We start from the raw sequence: 19,811 nt of genomic DNA, 5'->3' as shown, positions 1-19,811 counted from the left end.
TAGCTTACAGATTTCATTGGGTTTCAGAAATCCACCAAGAAACCACCTAGAAAATATATAATCATGCAAAAAAGTCGCCTAGATAGCTTGACATGTCAAAGAACTAAACCGATTGCTGAAGTACATACAATACGAGTTAAAGGAACTAAAACTGCTACAGCTAGTAATACCATTACTCAAAAAGACAGTGTTTTACAACATCACCTAAACGATTCAAAGCCTAATGAAAACGAGAACATTAACGTAACTTCTGTAACCGAAGACAAAAAATTTAGCCTACCTAATATTTTGAAACCCTTGAATAAAAAAACAAAAACTTACGACAACAAGAAGAAAGTGGAAACCGCCAAGAAAGAGAATACTACTGTAAAAAATGCCTTTCTGAGTGTTAAAACAGACAGTTTAAATCATGCAGAGTTGGTGTTGAAAGGTGGCAAACAAAAATGTTGTACTATAACTAGCGGTGAGTCTCAAGAAGTTTCCACTACAGCCAAGACAATCTTATGCCTGCCTGAAGTTAGTATTCAGAGACGGGCGAACGTTTCGACCAACAATTTCAGTAAAACTATCAGTGGAAAACCAGAAAAATTGCCTTTTTGTTTGACTAAGGGAGGAATTGGCAAGGATTCTCAGTCTTTACCGATTGTCAAGAATGCTTCAATTAAAGATGCAGTTGAAATAATAAGTGGTTTTAAGAGTGTTGCAGCAGTGAACTATTCAAACACAGAAAAAACTTTGATTGTAACTACCAAAACATCAAAAAGTCAATCTGACATCAAGAATGATAATGCCCCAGTAATAAAAAAGAAGGTTGACATAATAAACGACTCTACCAAGCTTTGTAAAGAACCTATTTGTACTGATGATAGTTTAAAACCAACGGAAAGCATTGAAGAACTTTTTCAAATGCTAGAAGAACTTCTAAGTGACAAACCACCAAAAACCGTGAAAGATTCACCAAAAGAAACTGGTGAAAACTTGTCAAATGATCCAGTTTTAGTTCCACCAGCTGTTCAAACTTTCAAGACTGACAACTACGAAATTAACTCTACAAAGACTGAGGAGACAGTTGTAAGAGAATCTATGAAAGATCTGTCAAATTTCCAGATCTGTCAAGATCCAGAACCAACAGTTACCGAAATTGGCTGTGAAGAAAACAGTAATTCTAGCTTGGCCCTTCCAACTTCCGCTTCCAAATATAGCTTTAAACCTTCAGTTTTAATCACAAACAAAGTTGCCAGAGACCATTCCATAGCGGTAGAAGAGGATGTTAAGGAAAATGCATTATCCAGTGGAACGATAAATAATTCAATTTGGTACAAACCTTTAGCAAAAACTGATCTGTCAGAAAACGACCAAATTCAAGCTGAAATTAAAACACAAACTGACTCAAATGAAACCGTAAACACTTTAGCTGAAAAATCCCAATTTATACAAGTTACAAAAGAGTGTAGCAAACTTGAAAAGGAAGGGCAACTGTCTACGAATGTTACACAGGTGACAGTTGAAGAAACTGACAATAAAATTACTGAAACTATTAACGAACCTCAAACTATACTGGAAACTGCTGAAAATACTTTTAATGACAATAACGATCTAGAAACTTCCAAAGCCAGTGATGCAGTTCAGAAGATGGACGTATTAACTGGATTGGAAGAACCTGAAACAGTCCTCCATAATTCATCCAGTAAGAATTGTGAACAACATCTTTCACAAACTTTAGTTGAAGTTGACGAAGAAATGGAGCTTGACAAAGAAACAGACTCTCAAACACGCGAACCAACAGTAAATAAAACTGTTGACCATCCCCAAACCAAAGCCGTATGTCTAAATGGTACTGTAGTAACCAGTGATGCAGTTAAAAACAACTGCTTAAATGGATTGGATGTAACATCCCAACTTATGGAAGAACCTGGACCGGATTCTCCATGTTCTTCTCCTAAGAAAACTGAAAAAGATTTTCCACAAACCTTTAATGAAGAAATGGAACTTGACAAGGAAGCTTTACTTCCGGAAGAGACAGATAAAGTAAATGACCCTATCAACGACCGTCAATCTAGTGAAAATATTTTACATAACAACGAAATTCTTCCCCAAGTTGAAGTCATATTCATTAGTGAAAATGTTGCTGTCAAAGCCAATGATACAGACAAAGAAATAGATCTTGTAAGTGGATCGAATGAGAAATCTCTCTTTATAGAAGAATCTGAACTGGATCTTCCAATTTCAACACCAAATGAAGACCCTCTAGCTTTAAATGAAGTAATCGAGGAAACAGTTGAAGATATTAGCAGTCAAAAACTGGAGCCAGCAGTCAATGAAACTATTAACGAATCTTTATCAGAAAATGTTTTAAAGAACAACTTAGTTTTACCTCTTGCTGTCAAAGCCAACGATACAGACAAAAGAACTGATTTCATAAGTGGATCGGATGGGAAATCTCTCTTTATCGAACAATCTGGACTGGATCTTCCAATTTCAACACCAAATAAGGATTCTCTAGCTTTCAATGAAGTAGGCAATGTAATTGGGGAAACAGTTGAAGATATTAACTGTCCAAAACTGTCCGTTAACGACTGTCAATCTTTATCAGAAAATGTTTTAAAGAACAACTTAGTTTTACCTCTTGAGGTCAAAGCCAACGATACAGACAAAGGAACTGATTTCATAAGTGGATCAGATGGGAAATCTCTCTTTAACGAACAATCTGAACTGGATCTTCCAATTTCAACACCAAATGAAGATTCTCTAGCTTTAAATGAAGTAGGCAATGTAATGGAGAAAACAGTTAGAGAAATTGCCTGTCAAATAGTTTCATCAGAAACTGGAGAAAATACTTTAAACAACAAAATGTTTCACCAAGTAGAAGCCAAAATGTTCAGTGCAAATGTTGCCGTAGAAGCCACTGATACAGATGAAGAAACTATTTACTTAAATGATTCGGAAAAATCTCAACTGAATAAAGAACCTGGACAGGATCTTCCAAAATTATCCACAAAAGAAGATCTGTCTCAATCTTCAAATCAAACTGACGGTGTAATGGAATTTGACGAACAAACTCTAATTCTAGAGAAGACAGTAGTAAATGAGACTCCATCATTTAAACAACGTTCCAACAATGAAGTTTTTGACCAAGGTGAAATCAATAATCAAACTGTCAATTCTAACGAAGACATTGCTGTAAATGTTTTAAATTCAAAAGCATCTGTTGAAATAACCCAATTTCTGCAAGATTCTGATAAAATGATTGTATCCAACGCACCAACAACAAACCACAAATATCCTGAGACTGCTGATCAAACTGGAGATAAAATGACTGCGAGTGATGAGACTGAAGTTGTTTCAACGAAAATTGATTCAGCTGCAAAAGAGCATGCTGAGCTCGAAAGTCCAGCAGCTTCCACTTCAAAATTGCATATTTCTGAAGAAACTTTGATACTGAAAAACACCACCGGCAAAGAATCAAATAAAACAGTGGAAAATCAGCAAAATCGCCCAAACTTGCGAAGCCAGAAGCGAAAAAGAGACACGCTTGAAGAGACAATTAAAAAAATTAGAGGAAACCTTCCCGAACCAGACCAACCACAGCTAGTCGAAGAAAAATTGGCAAATACCTCAATCAGCAACTATGCTTTCGAAACGTTTGCAGACAAAGTGATTGAGCACTGCTGCAAAAATACTGCCGCCGTTACGGGCCGTGCTTACGGCAGTTGGAAGAAGACAGTAGTGGACAATCGGAGTAATTTCGAGTTGAAAACGTCTCGCGAAGAGTCAGAGGACGTTAAGGACAAGAAGGAAACACCGAGTGGCAAAGTTATTCACAGTCGCAACTCTTACTGGCAAGCAAAACGCAAACACGTAAGTATTTTTGATGGTTTTTGTTATTTAGGTGAGAAAAACCCACTATTAACAGTTTGTAAAACAGTTGTCATCTTTCTCATCTGGTCCTAAAATATCTTTTGGTATCAAAGGCCATTTGGCACCATAGTAGGTAGGTATTTTCATTTGGGCGCAATTAGAAGCGGCAACAGTTGGGGACATCCTGCGAATTTCCTAACTGGTGTTGCCAAACAAACCATGTTTTCAAAATTTTGGTTGATTTTGTAGCAGCCCAAAGTAGTTCTGCTGAACTTTTCCCATTTTCTGCAACCATGAGATTATTCTCCTTCCGAGAACTATTTTGGGCTTTGCTTTCCCTTGTATTACAGCTTATACTGTTTGTAGTATGGAGTTTCGGTTTTTGTTTTTCATAACATGCTCCAGGTATTCGCTCTCTTCGTCAAGACGATTTAGACAGTTTATCTCATTTAGAACTGTCACGTGACTATTTTTACATTAGAAAAAGTTACGACCTTTAAGGTTTCGTTTTGACGTTAATAAATAAGTTAAATTTCAAGATTGAAATACGTCACGTGGCCGTTTTCACCTTAAAAGAATTCACGTGACTTGAGAGAAAAAACATGATTTTAAACTTCCAATTTCGAGTGTTGTACAAGCCGAAATTATAAAATACACGTCATGTGACGTTGATGATGCAATTTTCTGTTTACAACACTGTAAAAGCGAGTTGACATCTGACAAAATCAGTCACGTGACAATAAAAACAGTCTGAACTAAGAAAATTTGTTAAATCCAATTTAGAGTGTTTTGTAAAAGCCGAAATTATAAAATACACGTCATGTGACGTTGATGATGCAATTTTCAGTTTGCAACACTGTAAAAGCCAGTTGACATCTGACAAAAACAGTCACGTGACAATAAAAACAGTGTAAACTAAGAAAATTTGCTAAATCCAATTTAGAGTGTTTTGTAATAGCCGAAATTATAAAATACACGTCATGTGACGTTGATGATGCAATTTTCAGTTTGCAACACTGTAAAAGCCAGTTGACATCTGACAAAAACAGTCACGTGACAATAAAAACAGTGTAAACTAAGAAAATTTGCTAAATCCAATTTAGAGTGTTTTGTAAAAGCCGAAATTATAAAATTCACGTCATGTGACGTTGATGATGCAAGTTTCAGTTTGCAACACTGTAAAAGCCAGTTGACATTTGACAAAAACAGTCACGTGACAATAAAGACAGTTTGAACTAAGAAAATTTGCTAAATCCAATTTAGAGTATTTTGTAAAAGTCGAAATTATAAATTACACGTCATGTGACGTTGATGATGCAGTTTTCAGTTTGCAACACTGTCAAAGCCAGTTGACATTTGGCAAAATCAGTCACGTGACAATAAAAACAGTTTGAACTAAGAAAATTTGTTAAATCCAGTTTAGAGTGTTTTGTAAAAGCCGAATTTATAAATTACACGTCATGTGACGTTGATGATGCAATTTTCAGTTTGCAACACTGTAAAAGCCAGTTGACATTTGGCAAAATCAGTCACGTGACAATAAAAACAGTTTGAACTAAGAAAATTTGCTAAATCCAGTTTAGAGTGTTTTGTAAAAGCCGAAATTATAAAATACACGTCATGTGACGTTGATGATGCAATTTTCTGTTTACAACACTGTAAAAGCGAGTTGACATCTGACAAAATCAGTCACGTGACAATAAAAACAGTCTGAACTAAGAAAATTTGTTAAATCCAATTTAGAGTGTTTTGTAAAAGCCGAAATTATAAAATACACGTCATGTGACGTTGATGATGCAGTTTTCAGTTTGCAACACTGTAAAAGCCAGTTGACATCTGACAAAATCAGTCACGTGACAATAAAAACAGTTTGAACTAAGAAAGTTTGCTAAATCCAGTTTAGAGTGTTTTGTAAAAGTCGAAATTATAAAATACACGTCATGTGACGTTGATGATGCAATTTTCAGTTTGCAACCCTGTAAAAGCCAGTTGACATTTGGCAAAAACAGTCACGTGACAATAAAAACAGTTTGAACTAAGAAAATTTGCTAAATCCAGTTTAGAGTGTTTTGTAAAAGCCGAAATTATAAAATACACGTCTAGTGACGTTGATGATGCAAGTTTCAGTTTGCAACACTGTAAAAGCCAGTTGACATTTGGCAAAATCAGTCACGTGACAATAAAAGCAGTTTGAACTAAGAAAATTTGTTAAATCCAATTTAGAGTGTTTTGTAAAAGCCGAAATTATAAAATACACGTCATGTGACGTTGATGATGCAATTTTCAGTTTGCAACACTGTAAAAGCCAGTTGACATCTAGTAAAATCAGTCACGTGACAATAAAAACAGTTTGAACTAAGAAAATTTGCTAAATCCAGTTTAGAGTGTTTTGTAAAAGCCGAAATTATAAAATACACGTCATGTGACGTTGATGATGCAATTTTCTGTTTACAACACTGTAAAAGCGAGTTGACATCTGACAAAATCAGTCACGTGACAATAAAAACAGTCTGAACTAAGAAAATTTGTTAAATCCAATTTAGAGTGTTTTGTAAAAGCCGACATTATAAAATACACGTCGTGTGACGTTGATGATGCAGTTCTCAGTTTGCAACACTGTAAAAGCCAGTTGACATTTGGCAAAATCAGTCACGTGACAATAAAAATAGTTTAAACTAAGAAAATTTGCTAAATCCAATTTAGAGTGTTTTGTAAAAGACGAATTTATAAATTACACGTCATGTGACGTTGATGATATAGTTTTCAGTTTTCAACACTGTAAAAGCCAGTTGACATTTGGCAAAATCAGTCACGTGACAATAAATACAGTCTGAACTAAGAAAATTTGCTAAATCCAGTTTAGAGTGTTTTGTAAAAGCCGAAATTATAAAATACACGTCATGTGACGTTGATGATGCAATTTTCTGTTTGCAACACTGTAAAAGCCAGTTGACATCTGACAAAATCAGTCACGTGACAATAAAAACAGTCTGAACTAAGAAAATTTGTTAAATCCAATTTAGAGTGTTTTGTAAAAGCCGAAATTATAAAATACACGTCATGTGACGTTGATGATGCAGTTTTCAGTTTGCAACACTGTAAAAGCCAGTTGACATCTGACAAAAACAGTCACGTGAAAATAAAAACAGTTTGAACTAAGAAAATTTGCTAAATCCAATTTAGAGTGTTTTGTAAAACCCAAAATTATAAAATACACGTCGTGTGACGTTGATGATGCAGTTTTCAGTTTGCAACACTGTAAAAGCCAGTTGACATCTGACAAAAACAGTCACGTGACAATAAAAACACTTTGAACTAAGAAAGTTTGCTAAATCCAGTTTAGAGTGTTTTGTAAAAGCCGAAATTATAAAATACACGTCTAGTGACGTTGATGATGCAAGTTTCAGTTTGCAACACTGTAAAAGCCAGTTGACATCTGAGAAAAACAGTCACGTGACAATAAAAACAGTTTGAACTAAGAAAATTTGCTAAATCCAATTTAGAGTGTTTTGTAAAACCCAAAATTATAAAATACACGTCGTGTGACGTTGATGATGCAGTTTTCAGTTTGCAACACTGTAAAAGCCAGTTGACATCTGACAAAAACAGTCACGTGAAAATAAAAACAGTTTGAACTAAGAAAATTTGCTAAATCCAGTTTAGAGTGTTTTGTAAAAGCCGAAATTATAAAATACACGTCATGTGACGTTGATGATACAGTTTTCAGTTTGCAACACTGTAAAAGCCAGTTGACATCTGACAAAAACAGTCACGTGACAATAAAAACACTTTGAACTAAGAAAGTTTGCTAAATCCAGTTTAGAGTGTTTTGTAAAAGCCGAAATTATAAAATACACGTCTAGTGACGTTGATGATGCAAGTTTCAGTTTGCAACCCTGTAAAAGCCAGTTGACATTTGGCAAAATCAGTCACGTGACAATAAATACAGTCTGAACTAAGAAAATTTGCTAAATCCAGTTTAGAGTGTTTTGTAAAAGCCGAAATTATAAAATACACGTCATGTGACGTTGATGATGCAATTTTCTGTTTGCAACACTGTAAAAGCCAGTTGACATCTGACAAAATCAGTCACGTGACAATAAAAACAGTCTGAACTAAGAAAATTTGTTAAATCCAATTTAGAGTGTTTTGTAAAAGCCGAAATTATAAAATACACGTCATGTGACGTTGATGATATAGTTTTCAGTTTTCAACACTGTAAAAGCCAGTTGACATTTGGCAAAATCAGTCACGTGACAATAAATACAGTCTGAACTAAGAAAATTTGCTAAATCCAGTTTAGAGTGTTTTGTAAAAGCCGAAATTATAAAATACACGTCATGTGACGTTGATGATGCAATTTTCTGTTTGCAACACTGTAAAAGCCAGTTGACATCTGACAAAATCAGTCACGTGACAATAAAAACAGTCTGAACTAAGAAAATTTGTTAAATCCAATTTAGAGTGTTTTGTAAAAGCCGAAATTATAAAATACACGTCATGTGACGTTGATGATACAGTTTTCAGTTTGCAACACTGTAAAAGCCAGTTGACATCTGGCAAAATCAGTCACGTGACAATAAAAACAGTCTGAACTAAGAAAATTTGCTAAATCCAATTTAGAGTGTTGTAAAAGGTGAAAGAAACGGTCACGTGATCTGCAGAATTTCGTTTTAATGTTAACAAGAGTCGGGTGACCTTTTAAAATAAAATTTGATGTTTGAAAACAGTCACGTGAACATTTGCAATTTAAAAAGAGTCACGTGATTTTCATAATATCGGAGCATACTGAAAAACTGGTTATTTGAGTCTTCAAATAACATGTTTGCCATTTAACACAGTCACATGTCTTTCAGCAGTTTTGGATCAGTCTCATTAATTGAATGCTTTAATTTCGAATCAATCCTGCACTTATTTTTGATACAATAAATGTGGTTTTAACATCCGGGCCTTGATTTAATATCTGTTTGTACATATTCACTATAAATTGCTTTTCTTCAGAATAAAAATGGCCTAATTCCGATTGCCTTCGCATTTTTGGAGGGAAATTTATCATATCGGGGCACCGGTTCTTGACTTGGTTGAATACATTATGCAGAATGGATATTCAAGTGATCCTTAGTAAGGTTTACTTCCTTTATTTTTCGTCTTCTGCAGTGCCCATCAATAACCAACTTGTCTATTTTTCACTTCGTTTAAAGGTTGATTTATTACACTTTTTGTTAAATAGCAAGTGGGAAGCGATAAGTTAACATGTTTTGTTAACAAGTGTAAGCAAAATGTTCAAAAAACGCTACTACAGTAGGTTAGTTCGCTCGTGTGAGTACAAAATAGAAGAGAAACAGGGAACTGAATTACAAAGCGTTTTAGAAGAAAAATGGTTGAAACGATACTGCATCAGAAAGTAACATCAAATATGTATAGTTGGAATACAAAAAATGACAAGGGGAATGGATAAATATGGAATTAGAATGTGTCAGATAGAACTTTTTGTTTTTTCAATCCGCACTAGTTTCGAGAAAGTATTATTTTCCAGCACTAGAGTGGGGAAGATATATTGTACAACAAAGGCGAATAAGATGTCCGTCCCTATCGCACTTTTATGTTCAAGATTAGCTGTAATTGGTCTATTTCATATCGCACAGTTGCGAAAAGTCTAGGATTCTGTATTCGTTCAACCGTTGGCAATTGCCTACTTATCCGTTCTCTAAACTGTCTCTTTTCAATCCTTATAGTCTTGTGCCATACATTCTTAACACTGAAGAGACTGCTGCGCAAACAAATGTTTGAATTTTGAAATAAATTGATTGCAAAACTTTTTTACATTTAAATTTCTAGATAACTATATTAGAAATAGAAAAAACTCTGTAAACTAACTCATTCTTTAGGTATTTACGATCAGTCAGTCTCCAAAAATAGAGGAGGTTGTTAAAAATTCTACTGAAGCAGCACAAATCAATGAAGATGCAATGGAACAAACAACTTCTGAACATACTAGTGCTGTAGCTGAAACACCAAAGAGCGAAAGAAACAAGAAAAGAACTGAACGGGTAGTTACTATTAATTTTCCGTAAAAATCGAGCGTTTGTAACATAATTTTTACTTGCAGTTGTCTATAAAAAATTCCCGTTTTCTTCGTAATTTGAGAAAGAAGCGTGAAAATACAAAGCGTTTGCAGAAAGGGCCATTACCCAAAAAGCGATCTAATAATAGCACGAAAGGTAAGGGTTTACCAAGGCAAAACTGTCAGTGAATTACTACTGTCTTTGTAAATGTTACAGAGTGGGAAGAAAAACGCTTTGCCAAGCTACAATCGCTTCGCAGCTACGACAAAAATTTAGAGACACCAAACGTACGTGGTAAGTGTAGTTTTAATGATTTTTATTTTTTACGGTTAACTGTTAAAATTGTGTGACAGTTTTGAGGAGCAGTAAAATCGTTTACAAGCCCGACGATTCGAGTGAGCCAGAATGTTGCTTACAAAACGATGAAGGAACTATTTCCAAGGGGGCGTCATTTAGGAAGCTCGTCCGTTTTAGTAAGGGTAAGTTTTTGGCTTTTATAAAGTAAAAATATGTGAAAACATAACAAAGAACAAGGGCAAGTGTTTTTCGACATCTTGGACAAATTAATGGTTTGATGTAATCAAAGTGTATTTCAAATATTATGAAAACATATTATAGCTTCAGGTGGTAATGTGGCCTTTATAACAATTTTTTAAAAACAATTATTTGGAACTTAAGCATTTTTTAAAAGGAAATATTACACTAAACGGGTCGTCAAAATGTTTGATCTTGTTTCAGCGGCTGTTTCTTTAAATTAACAGACACGATATTAATTCTTTCGACGTTTAATTGTATATTATTCAACGAGCATGTAATGATAGCTATTACTCACGAAAATCCGTTATCAACATGACAATAGCCTTCACTTGCTATTGTTCGGTTTGGTACTAGACAATGACTGCTAGAGCAAAAATCAATTAATTGAAATAACATTATAACACTATAGACTTGGTCCTCACAAAAAGACAAATATTTTAAATTTGACAAATGAAGCAAAAATTAGAAGTTAGAAGAAAGAACTAGTGAATAATACGCGAATTATTAAACAATCGTAGAAAAAAGTATTTTCTTTCTCTTTTTGGCGATTTAAATAATCTTTTTGTAAGTTACCTCTTATCCGAGTATACAAAATGTGACTGAAGTGTAGTTCAAAAATTAATAACTCGGTTTTATTTTAAAATAGCCGGTTGATCGAGTTTTGTCAATAATATCTCTAGAGGTTTTTGGGAATTTAAGGTTTTAAATACAAAAATGTATGGATTAAAACGAGCGATTACGTCTTACGTATCAATATTACATTTTAAAATGAGCCGGGCACGGTTCCCTGTGACGTAGTAAGAGACATTTCAATTTTAGAACGTACGTGGAAGTCTAAAGTCGGAACGCAAATTACTCATTTCACAGGTAATAATATTTTATTGAAACAGCTCTTACTATTGTTTGAACACGCTAGAACAACACAACACTTGAATGGCATTTTCCAGCAGAAGATTCCTAACCACGAATCACTAACGATTTCATAAAGTCCGTCAATAATTGTCATTCCTTTTCTATTACACGTGAACTGAGCGAGATGGAAATTTGACGTATGTTATTTACAATATTTTTTAAATTTGTAATGGGTACTGACTCAGGGCCTTGAAATCTCCACGTTCGTAATTTGACAATGTGTCATCTGATCAACATGATGATTGAGAGAGATTGCGCCATTGGAAATTATCAATTTTGATTTTTTTGACATTTGTGACAGTTTTCTCGTAATTTTAATTTATTGATACATTTTTAATTTTTTGAAGTTGTATTTGTAATTTTTATATTACAAAAGTGGTACTAAAATGGCGGCGATTATTCAGTTGTCCACGCAGCCAGTCTCAGAAAAACTAATTTTCAGGCAAATTTTTGTGCAATTTTTCAAAAAATTGTTCATAACTCGCTTATTTGAGACATTCTGTAGAGACATGCTATACAACAAATAAATGGGGCTATCAAGTGACGTTGTCCGAATCCAGCTAAGTTGTACCGTTTGGCTGCTAGAGGGCGTCTTAAAATCCGACGGGAGGCAACTTTTACTAAATATGACATTTTTCTGTAGGGCGCAGACACATTTTTCTCAGGGAGAATTTTTGAATTTTGAAAATTGTTTTTGACTGCCTACATAGCTTTAGGTGAATGGTAGAAATGTGACGTAAAGTGTTATTTGTCAAAATGTAATTTTTTTAAAGCTGCCACGCCCTAAAAACTGTCAAAATTATCATAATTTCAAGATCACCTTCGAAACCGTGCCAGAGCAAAGTAAACCTCAGATTCATGTTCTGCATTTTGAAATAATTTAAAAAAAAATACTTTGATTGAGCAAAATCAAAATAGTAGGTCCAAACAGCCCCAATTTGAGTAAAATTTCCTGCACTTTTCCAAAAAATCGTCCATAACTCGCTTATTTAAAACCTTCTGTATAGACACACAAGATGACAAAAGAAAGCTAATGAATGTGGCTAACACGTGACGTTGAGCGGGCACTGCTAAGTTGCCCCGTTTGGCCGCTAGAGGGCGTCAAACTTGATTACGGATATTCTTCTAAATATCGCGTTTTAGTAATGCATTTTTGGTTCAAATTGATTTGCGCCATCAAAATATCATTTCCAGTATTTTTCAATTTGGAAAATTTGTGAAAAATTTGTTTTTTTATAAAAATCGATTCTATGCAATTTTTAAAGTCAATTACAATCCATTTGAGCATAAAAACTGTCATTTTGACTTCTCATTAATTCAAAGCCAACTAAGGTAAAATTAGTTTTAATTACACTGAAATCTGAATTTTCCATTTTGACGTCTTAAAATTTAATATGTCACCCATAAGGAAAAAAGAAAGTTGATGATGAGTGCCGAAAAACGAAACGTCGGACGGAAAATATGAAACAGTCAAAAAAATTACAATTCAAAGATGTTTTTAGTTAAAAAGGTTAGAAATTTTGTGGATATCTTTGGAAGTAGGTTCTCAGAAAATTGAAATTTTTAAAACGGCATTTGGTTCAGCTTTCAATTGCGCAATTTTGCCTCAATTTAAGCTTTCTCGTATAATTTATAGTTTCCAAGATCCCAATGATAACTACATTGAGGTTACAGTTTCTCAGATATTCGTTATTTTCTAAAAGTGTAGAGCAAATTTTAGGGTTTAATCACTTAATCTGTGTTTGGTTTTTATGAACGAAAATTGGCTTGGAAACTGCTAAAAAATACTTTATGATTCGGGGATGAGAAATTGTCTAGCTCATAAGCTAACTGTTCGGATTTTTTGATTTCTCGAGTTTGCACCGATTTTGAGTGATTCAAACTGTTTTAAATGTTAAATGACAGCTTTAAATAGCAAATTAAAAACATTTTTAGAAGTATATCCCTTAGAATGCTTAATAATGCTGCTAAAGGTATCTTGTATAGCAAATTTACAATCCCACTATTTTAATAGAATGAAAACTAAATCATTTTCGATATGTAATTAAATTTTGCATATACTGTAACCATAAAATAAGTGGTGCCCCATTTGATTTTGATGATGAAGTTATTACTATTTAAAGAGTTTCAATTTTTGAGTAAATTTTTTGAGACATTTTGTACGACCTATACAATTTATTTAAAAAAAGAAAACAATTTTGATACTTTTTCTGCCTTTGGGACACCCGGTATATCTTGAATACATTCGATACCTCTGATAGGTCAATATCCCAGAAAACTAATATATTAATGTCTTTGGTATTTTTTGACAAGGAGATTTTAATAACAATAGCAGTCAGTATTGATGTTTGTTCCCTAATCCTTTAGAAAATTGCTAAAACTAAAATCAAAGAAGTTGTTTCAATTACATATTATTTTCTTAAAAGTTACGACTTTAAGAAAACTAACAATAATTAATAATTTCAATTTTATTTACTGCGTTTATGCGTTAAGCTATTTTGATTGAATAACTATTTCTTATCTGCAGACACTACTTTGGAGATACTTAAAAAAACGTGATCTAATAAGCCTTATCACCGGTGTAGAACGACAGATAAGGAAACAATTTAGGGGTTTTTTCTACACCTGCTTATCATAAAACTATGGTCATAAAAAGCGTATTCGATAATATTTGTGAAAAGTAAATTTCACTAGTTTATAAAATGAAAAGATTATTTCATTTTGATGACTATCAAACGATTGTCTCTATTGGAATTGGTTTTATAGAAAGTAATGACATAAATAGTATGTCTAGTAGTACATTATGGTCGCCACATGGTCAGGAGCGTCATATGGCTGTGCATTTAATGCAGTTTGTTCACGCCAGAGGGAATCACTATGTCTTTATAACCCTTTTAAATGATATGATTTTATTGGGTTGAAATTGAAAATTAAAATCGTTATCGCTTCTCGGCCTTTTGGCTAAGATCAAAGTGTAGTATCTGTTCTTATCAGCTTAATATCTGATACGTCCCGCATGCGGGACCAGTATATTAAACTGATTTTTGGAAATTGACGGAGGTTAGGGGCTTGCTCCACCTCTGTCGCGGGTTGGCCCGGTATTGCAGTACCGCCGGGATCGGCCCATTTTAAGTAATTAAAAGTAAAACTTTAGTCAATTATTCAGTAAGTATTGTAAGTCCTTCTTACTCTGCTCTGTACTAAAAATCAAACTTGATCTATCAATATTTTGACTTGGCAACCAACCATCAAGACATAAAACTGTATTTACTCAACTAAGCAAAAACAGAAAGTAATAGCAAAATATTATCATACCCTTTATTTTGAGTCATAAGCCTTTTCTTTGGCGTAAAATATGCAGATTACGATAGTCTTTCGTGAAATTCAATTAAAGTACTCGTCTAGAAACTCCAGTAAACACCCTTCGCCCACTAATATTTGGCGCCAAACGCATCGATAAACGTGACTTTGATGCCGATTGTGTAGAACTAGGAATTTCCGAATAGGGACACCTGTGTCGCCCTTTTTTACGCGTTTACTTTTTTTTATCTGCAAGGTCGATTGCGTTTGAGTACAGTTATGAAAAGTCTAAAAAACATCCTTGTCAACGCGTTTTTAGTTTAGTACAAAATACTGATGCTGTGCGGTTGTTATGGTGAAAGAAATGTGCTGCGTATGTGATATTCATGTGACTGGATTTTCGTAAGTTTTTTCATTACACACAAGCCTTGCTATCTGTTAAAACATGTAATTAACTTGTTGGATTACTTTTATAAGATGATTTGGTGTGTTAAGTGTATAAAAGGGTTTTTTCTCTTTTAAAGTCAACCTGTTGCTGGTACATTTACAAAATTGTTTTGTCATGCCAGTTCAATCGTATCACGTTATAATCCTACAATATGTAAGTAAAGTTCAGTTTACAATAATTGACAATAAGAACATTCCTAACAGATTTCAAATCAGTTTGAACGTGATTCATAGGTACAGTTTTCTTTGGAGAATACTATATTTTTTCATTTTCAATTAACACAAATTAAAAATGACTTAATAGGTAATTTTCTGTTGTGGCTAGATTTTTAAGAACCTTTCTTACAAAATCGTAGAAAACTATGACCTTTTTCACTTTTGAAAGCTGTGTACAGGGTGTCTAAAGAAAGTTTGGCAAAGGTGTGATTGTGTGACATTAAAAAATCGGATAAGTTAATTACTATAATTCCGCTCATCTGATCCAGTATCAGTTTATATCATTATTGAAATCAAGATAAATCCAACCTAACCACCAATTTTAAGAGTTTGTTTTTGGATTTAATGAAGTTTTACGCAGTTTAGTAGGAAATTAATCTATTTCTTAAGTGGTTTGAAACTCTACGATAAAAAATGCCCTCTTTATACACAAGCTTTGTTATTTTTACTATTAATGATTAAATCCAAATTAGGACTCTTAAAATATATTGTTTTAGGCCTTTAAAAGCTGGTTACATAATTAAATTGAAAGTAATAAAGTTCTATATAAAATCTACTCTAAAATGGGCTAAAATCTGTGGAAAATGTAATAAATAAATCTTGGGTGATTGATTTTTATGATTATATGTTAATTTTTGTCTTCAAAGATAATGCTTTTTGTCTTGGTGATTTTTTTAGTTTCATTTTTTATGGATTTTGCATCTTTTTATGCAAAACAAATCTCAGAAGTAATAATTTAAGTTTGACATAACATGCGAATTACAGGATGGCCACTTTTCGTCGGTTCTATGCAGAGCAAACGGTAATAGACAGAAAAAAAATAAAATTAGATTTAGAACGTGTTCTAGGTTCTGATTGTAACATTAATGTTCAGTCAGACTAAAACATCAAAAAGGCTTTGTCTTGGTTATGATTTTTATGATATCAGAATGTGTTTAAATATTTTGTAATCTCCTTAGCCATGTCACATCATAGAGAATAGAAAAGCATTATATTTTGGTGTGGTGTGGCTTCGAGAATGAGAAATGAGTGAAGACGTTATTTTACACCAAAAAAAAGCTATTACTTTCTGTTTTTGCTTAGTCGCCTATGGTTTTAGGTCACTATTGTGGTGTTGGTGGTTGCTAAACCTAATTATTTATGTTTCACTATTACACGTCAGAAAACCTGGAAACGATAGTGTGATAACATTATGTAAGTTTTAGGTAATAAACTTTTGTCAGCTTTTGCTGGATTTTTTTTTCATATTTTCTAAAATTTCGTCCAACTTTCGCCATTTGCACTGTGGAGTGGCAGGACTATCAAAGTCACATCATTCAGGTAATATAAACACTAAACAACATACCGGTGAAGGTATATCTTACTTTTTAATGCCAGAAACAGTAAATAATTGCTGAATTAGGTGAAACATAAAACATTGTATGCACCACAGGCGTTAGGGAGAGTATAAGGTCCATCAGGCCGAAACCTATCTTCCAGTACATCTACCGTCAGGAGGCGTATTCTTGAAACGAGGGAAGGGAGTTATCAAGAGAAAGATCTGTTGAACGTGACAGAAACCCGTTATTGTCAGCTTCTTCTGTCACATTCTATCAACACACTTCTCCTGAGATTTCCTTTCACTGCCTTCAAGAATTAGGTCTCAGGGCATTATGACCTCTCTCTAACGCCCTTTGGTACATAAATAGCAATTTTTATGAGATAATAATTATTAATAAGCTTTTGTGATCAAATCAAAAATACTTGCGTGTCAGTATAAATGTCAGAATGACTTTTTTACATTTTGGTCAAAGTTATTTGTTTGTTGGCAAATTTTTAAATACATTTTGACAGTTGTCAGTTTTCCCTGCAGAAAAGGGAAGCTTTTTCAAGAAAAAGCGTATAGAAAATGGATTTTTTCCTTATTTAAAAGTCCCGAGATGGTTATGACAAGGAGTTCTTGGATGAATCTACGGAAGATAAAAGGTATCGATGTTGAATTTGTGCATTTGCTAAGAACTGCACTACAACAACACTTTAATAAAACTTTCTTTTTAAATTGGATAAAATGGGCCGATCCCGGCGGTACTGCAATACCGGGCCAACCCGCGACAGAGGTGGAGCAAGCCCCTAACCTCCGTCAATTTCCAAAAATCAGTTTAATATACTGGTCCCGCATGCGGGACGTATCAGATATTAAGCTGATAAGAACAGATACTACACTTTGATCTTAGCCAAAAGGCCGAGAAGCGATAACGATTTTAATTTTAAATTTCAACCCAATAAAAACATATCATTTAAAAGGGTTATAATGACATATTGGTTCCCTCTGGCGGTAGTAGAATGAAATACATTCTACAATATGATCATGTCTTGGACGTTGTGGTGAATCTTTTAGAACTATTACCAAAATTATAATTTTACATAAAATACACCTATCATTTTCTAGTACTTGATAAAAATTTATAGTAATTAAGATACGAAGGGCATTATAAGGAATAATGCATGAGGTCGATAGGGAAGAACACGAGGGCCTCCCGCCCGAGGTATGTAATATGTATGCCTGTGGTGTTTAATGTCCGACTTTCATTCTGTAGATATGTATTTAAAAAATAATCAGAGGGTATTATAACAAATAATACCCTCACCTGAGGGCATTATTTCTTAGATAATTAACCTTAATAAGTGTCATTATTGATGAAATAATAGCCCTGTCGGACATATAAAAATATAATGCTTCTCTATTCTTTATGACATGGTTAAGAAGATTACAAAATATTTCAAGACATTCTGATATCATAAAGATCACAACCAAGACCACAAGGAATATTGAAGGAATAGATCGGATATGAATGAGAGCTATTTTGATGTTTTAGTCTGATTGAACATGTTACAATCAGAACCTAGAACATGTTCTAACTCTAATTTGGTAGATATTGGAATAATCATTAGCCTGTCACCATTCTGTCCAGTCTGTCATGACTGGGTTGACTTCAGTTTGCCAAAATAGATGGCTCTGCTCTGAAAATTAGACTTTTGTAGATACTGGAAGTAGAGAGACAGAGCAAGACTTTACGTTTGAATTGTTACCCTGGACTCTCTTCAAAGCGAATAAATCTTTCGCCTTTTACTAAAGATTTCCGTGGAGAGGGTCAATATAAATGGGTCTGATTGAATTTTTTCCATGCCCGGCTTCGGCTGGGCGCTTAAACGAATTGAAAGAAAAATTATCGATGATGTAGAAGTAGATAATTACAGGGAATAGTGTAACAATAGTTGTTCCGTTCTTCGTTCTTTGTAATTTGCTATGCCAGAGTGTCGGTCTTACTTTAAAGGTATTTCTTATCATTTAATTTCGTAGCTTTAAAGTAAAAAACGTGAACTCAACATGTTATGGGGGGGCCATACATTATTTTAGGGCTTATCCTTTGCATCACACATGTTTAAAGATTGATCATTTGTAATTTGGTACTTAAAGGTGTTATTTTTAATTGTCAATTGTTATTATTGAAGCCAACCTGTGAATAATATCACAGATGATATACACATAAATATTATATACATTCACCAGATATAACTTTCGTATCTAACATATACTGTCTGTATAGATGGCAGCACTGTCTAACATTAGCCGTGCCCAAAAGATAAAAACGATCAACTGCTTCTTTGGTTGGTACGAAAAAGCATACTTACCTGGCGTAGGGGTTTACAGTGATCAATAAGGCTGTTCCCCCAGGGTGAGGCCCTCCATTGCACTACGGTAGGGCTGACCCCTGCGATTATCCCTAATGCGGATAACTCGGGCGCGTAATTTTTGGTAGTCGGGACTGCGTACGCGCTGTCCCGGATTAAATAACTTAAAATAATAGTATACCAGATACCTATTTCATTACCAGTTCAGAAAAAGGATGATTGCCGTGCTTGCGTGTCAGTTTTCCGTGGTAGGCGAGGCCGACACGGAAAGTCGAAAGTATTGATCGATACCTGTGGTCGGATTGCGAACGCTCGATTCGAAGTGAGTTGGTATCGAATCCTGATTTTAAATGGTTTTTGGTGATACTTTACGAATTCCAAACAAAGTGAACTATTTGATAGCATATTTGATAAAGCGTTCTTTTTAGTGTCTGACTTGTATCGAGTTCACATAGTATCCCAAAACAGCATTTACAATCATGATTCGAGACAGACTCGTTTCGTATGGAGCGTTCGCAATCCGACTGCTGGTATCAGTCGAGGCATCCGATAGTAAACAGGAAAGTATCGATACCTTTACAGTATCGATATAATTTGTCTTTTACGGCCTAGATTTAAATTTTAATTTCGAAATGAAAGAAGATAAATAAAAACAATTATAATTGATAAATGGTCACTGTGGTCAGGTATATTATCCGTATTACCGATGCGGACGTCTTAAGCTGGTGAACGTTGAAAACGTGTATTTACGTTCTACTTTTCAACAACAGAGCGAGCCACCTACAAACTCTCCTCGTTGTGGAC

The 19,811-nt window shown here is 34.1% G+C and overlaps 1 protein-coding gene and 4 non-coding genes across 6 annotated transcripts in view; 4 read left to right on the top strand and 1 right to left on the bottom strand.

The window, feature by feature from the left end:
- The window catches only part of LOC145726112 (uncharacterized), a 134,741-nt gene that overhangs the window by 87,924 nt on the left and 27,006 nt on the right, over window positions 1-19,811 (top strand). For both annotated transcript variants that reach the window (XM_081975059.1, XM_081975058.1), the window contains exons 8-12: window positions 28-3,858; window positions 9,747-9,908; window positions 9,968-10,079; window positions 10,140-10,217; window positions 10,277-10,402. In XM_081975059.1, coding sequence (XP_081831185.1) covers window positions 28-3,858; window positions 9,747-9,908; window positions 9,968-10,079; window positions 10,140-10,217; window positions 10,277-10,402 — 4,309 coding nt within the window. The remainder of the gene's footprint in view (window positions 1-27; window positions 3,859-9,746; window positions 9,909-9,967; window positions 10,080-10,139; window positions 10,218-10,276; window positions 10,403-19,811) is intronic.
- LOC145727346 (U2 spliceosomal RNA) lies at window positions 14,314-14,504 on the top strand. The gene has a single exon (XR_014177866.1). It is a non-coding gene; the product is annotated as a U2 spliceosomal RNA (small nuclear RNA).
- Window positions 17,378-17,568, bottom strand: LOC145727364 (U2 spliceosomal RNA). Its single transcript, XR_014177883.1, has one exon. It is a non-coding gene; the product is annotated as a U2 spliceosomal RNA (small nuclear RNA).
- On the top strand, window positions 18,401-18,519 carry LOC145727356 (U5 spliceosomal RNA). The gene has a single exon (XR_014177876.1). It is a non-coding gene; the product is annotated as a U5 spliceosomal RNA (small nuclear RNA).
- Window positions 19,000-19,161, top strand: LOC145727363 (U1 spliceosomal RNA). Its single transcript, XR_014177882.1, has one exon. It is a non-coding gene; the product is annotated as a U1 spliceosomal RNA (small nuclear RNA).

This window comes from Ips typographus, linkage group LG3, assembly GCF_016097725.1.
Source record: "Ips typographus isolate SLU linkage group LG3, UJ_Ityp_2.0, whole genome shotgun sequence".
Taxonomy (NCBI): domain Eukaryota; kingdom Metazoa; phylum Arthropoda; class Insecta; order Coleoptera; family Curculionidae; genus Ips; species Ips typographus.
Note: the sequence above shows the minus strand (reverse complement) of the source record. Positions and strands in the feature narration are given on the sequence as shown.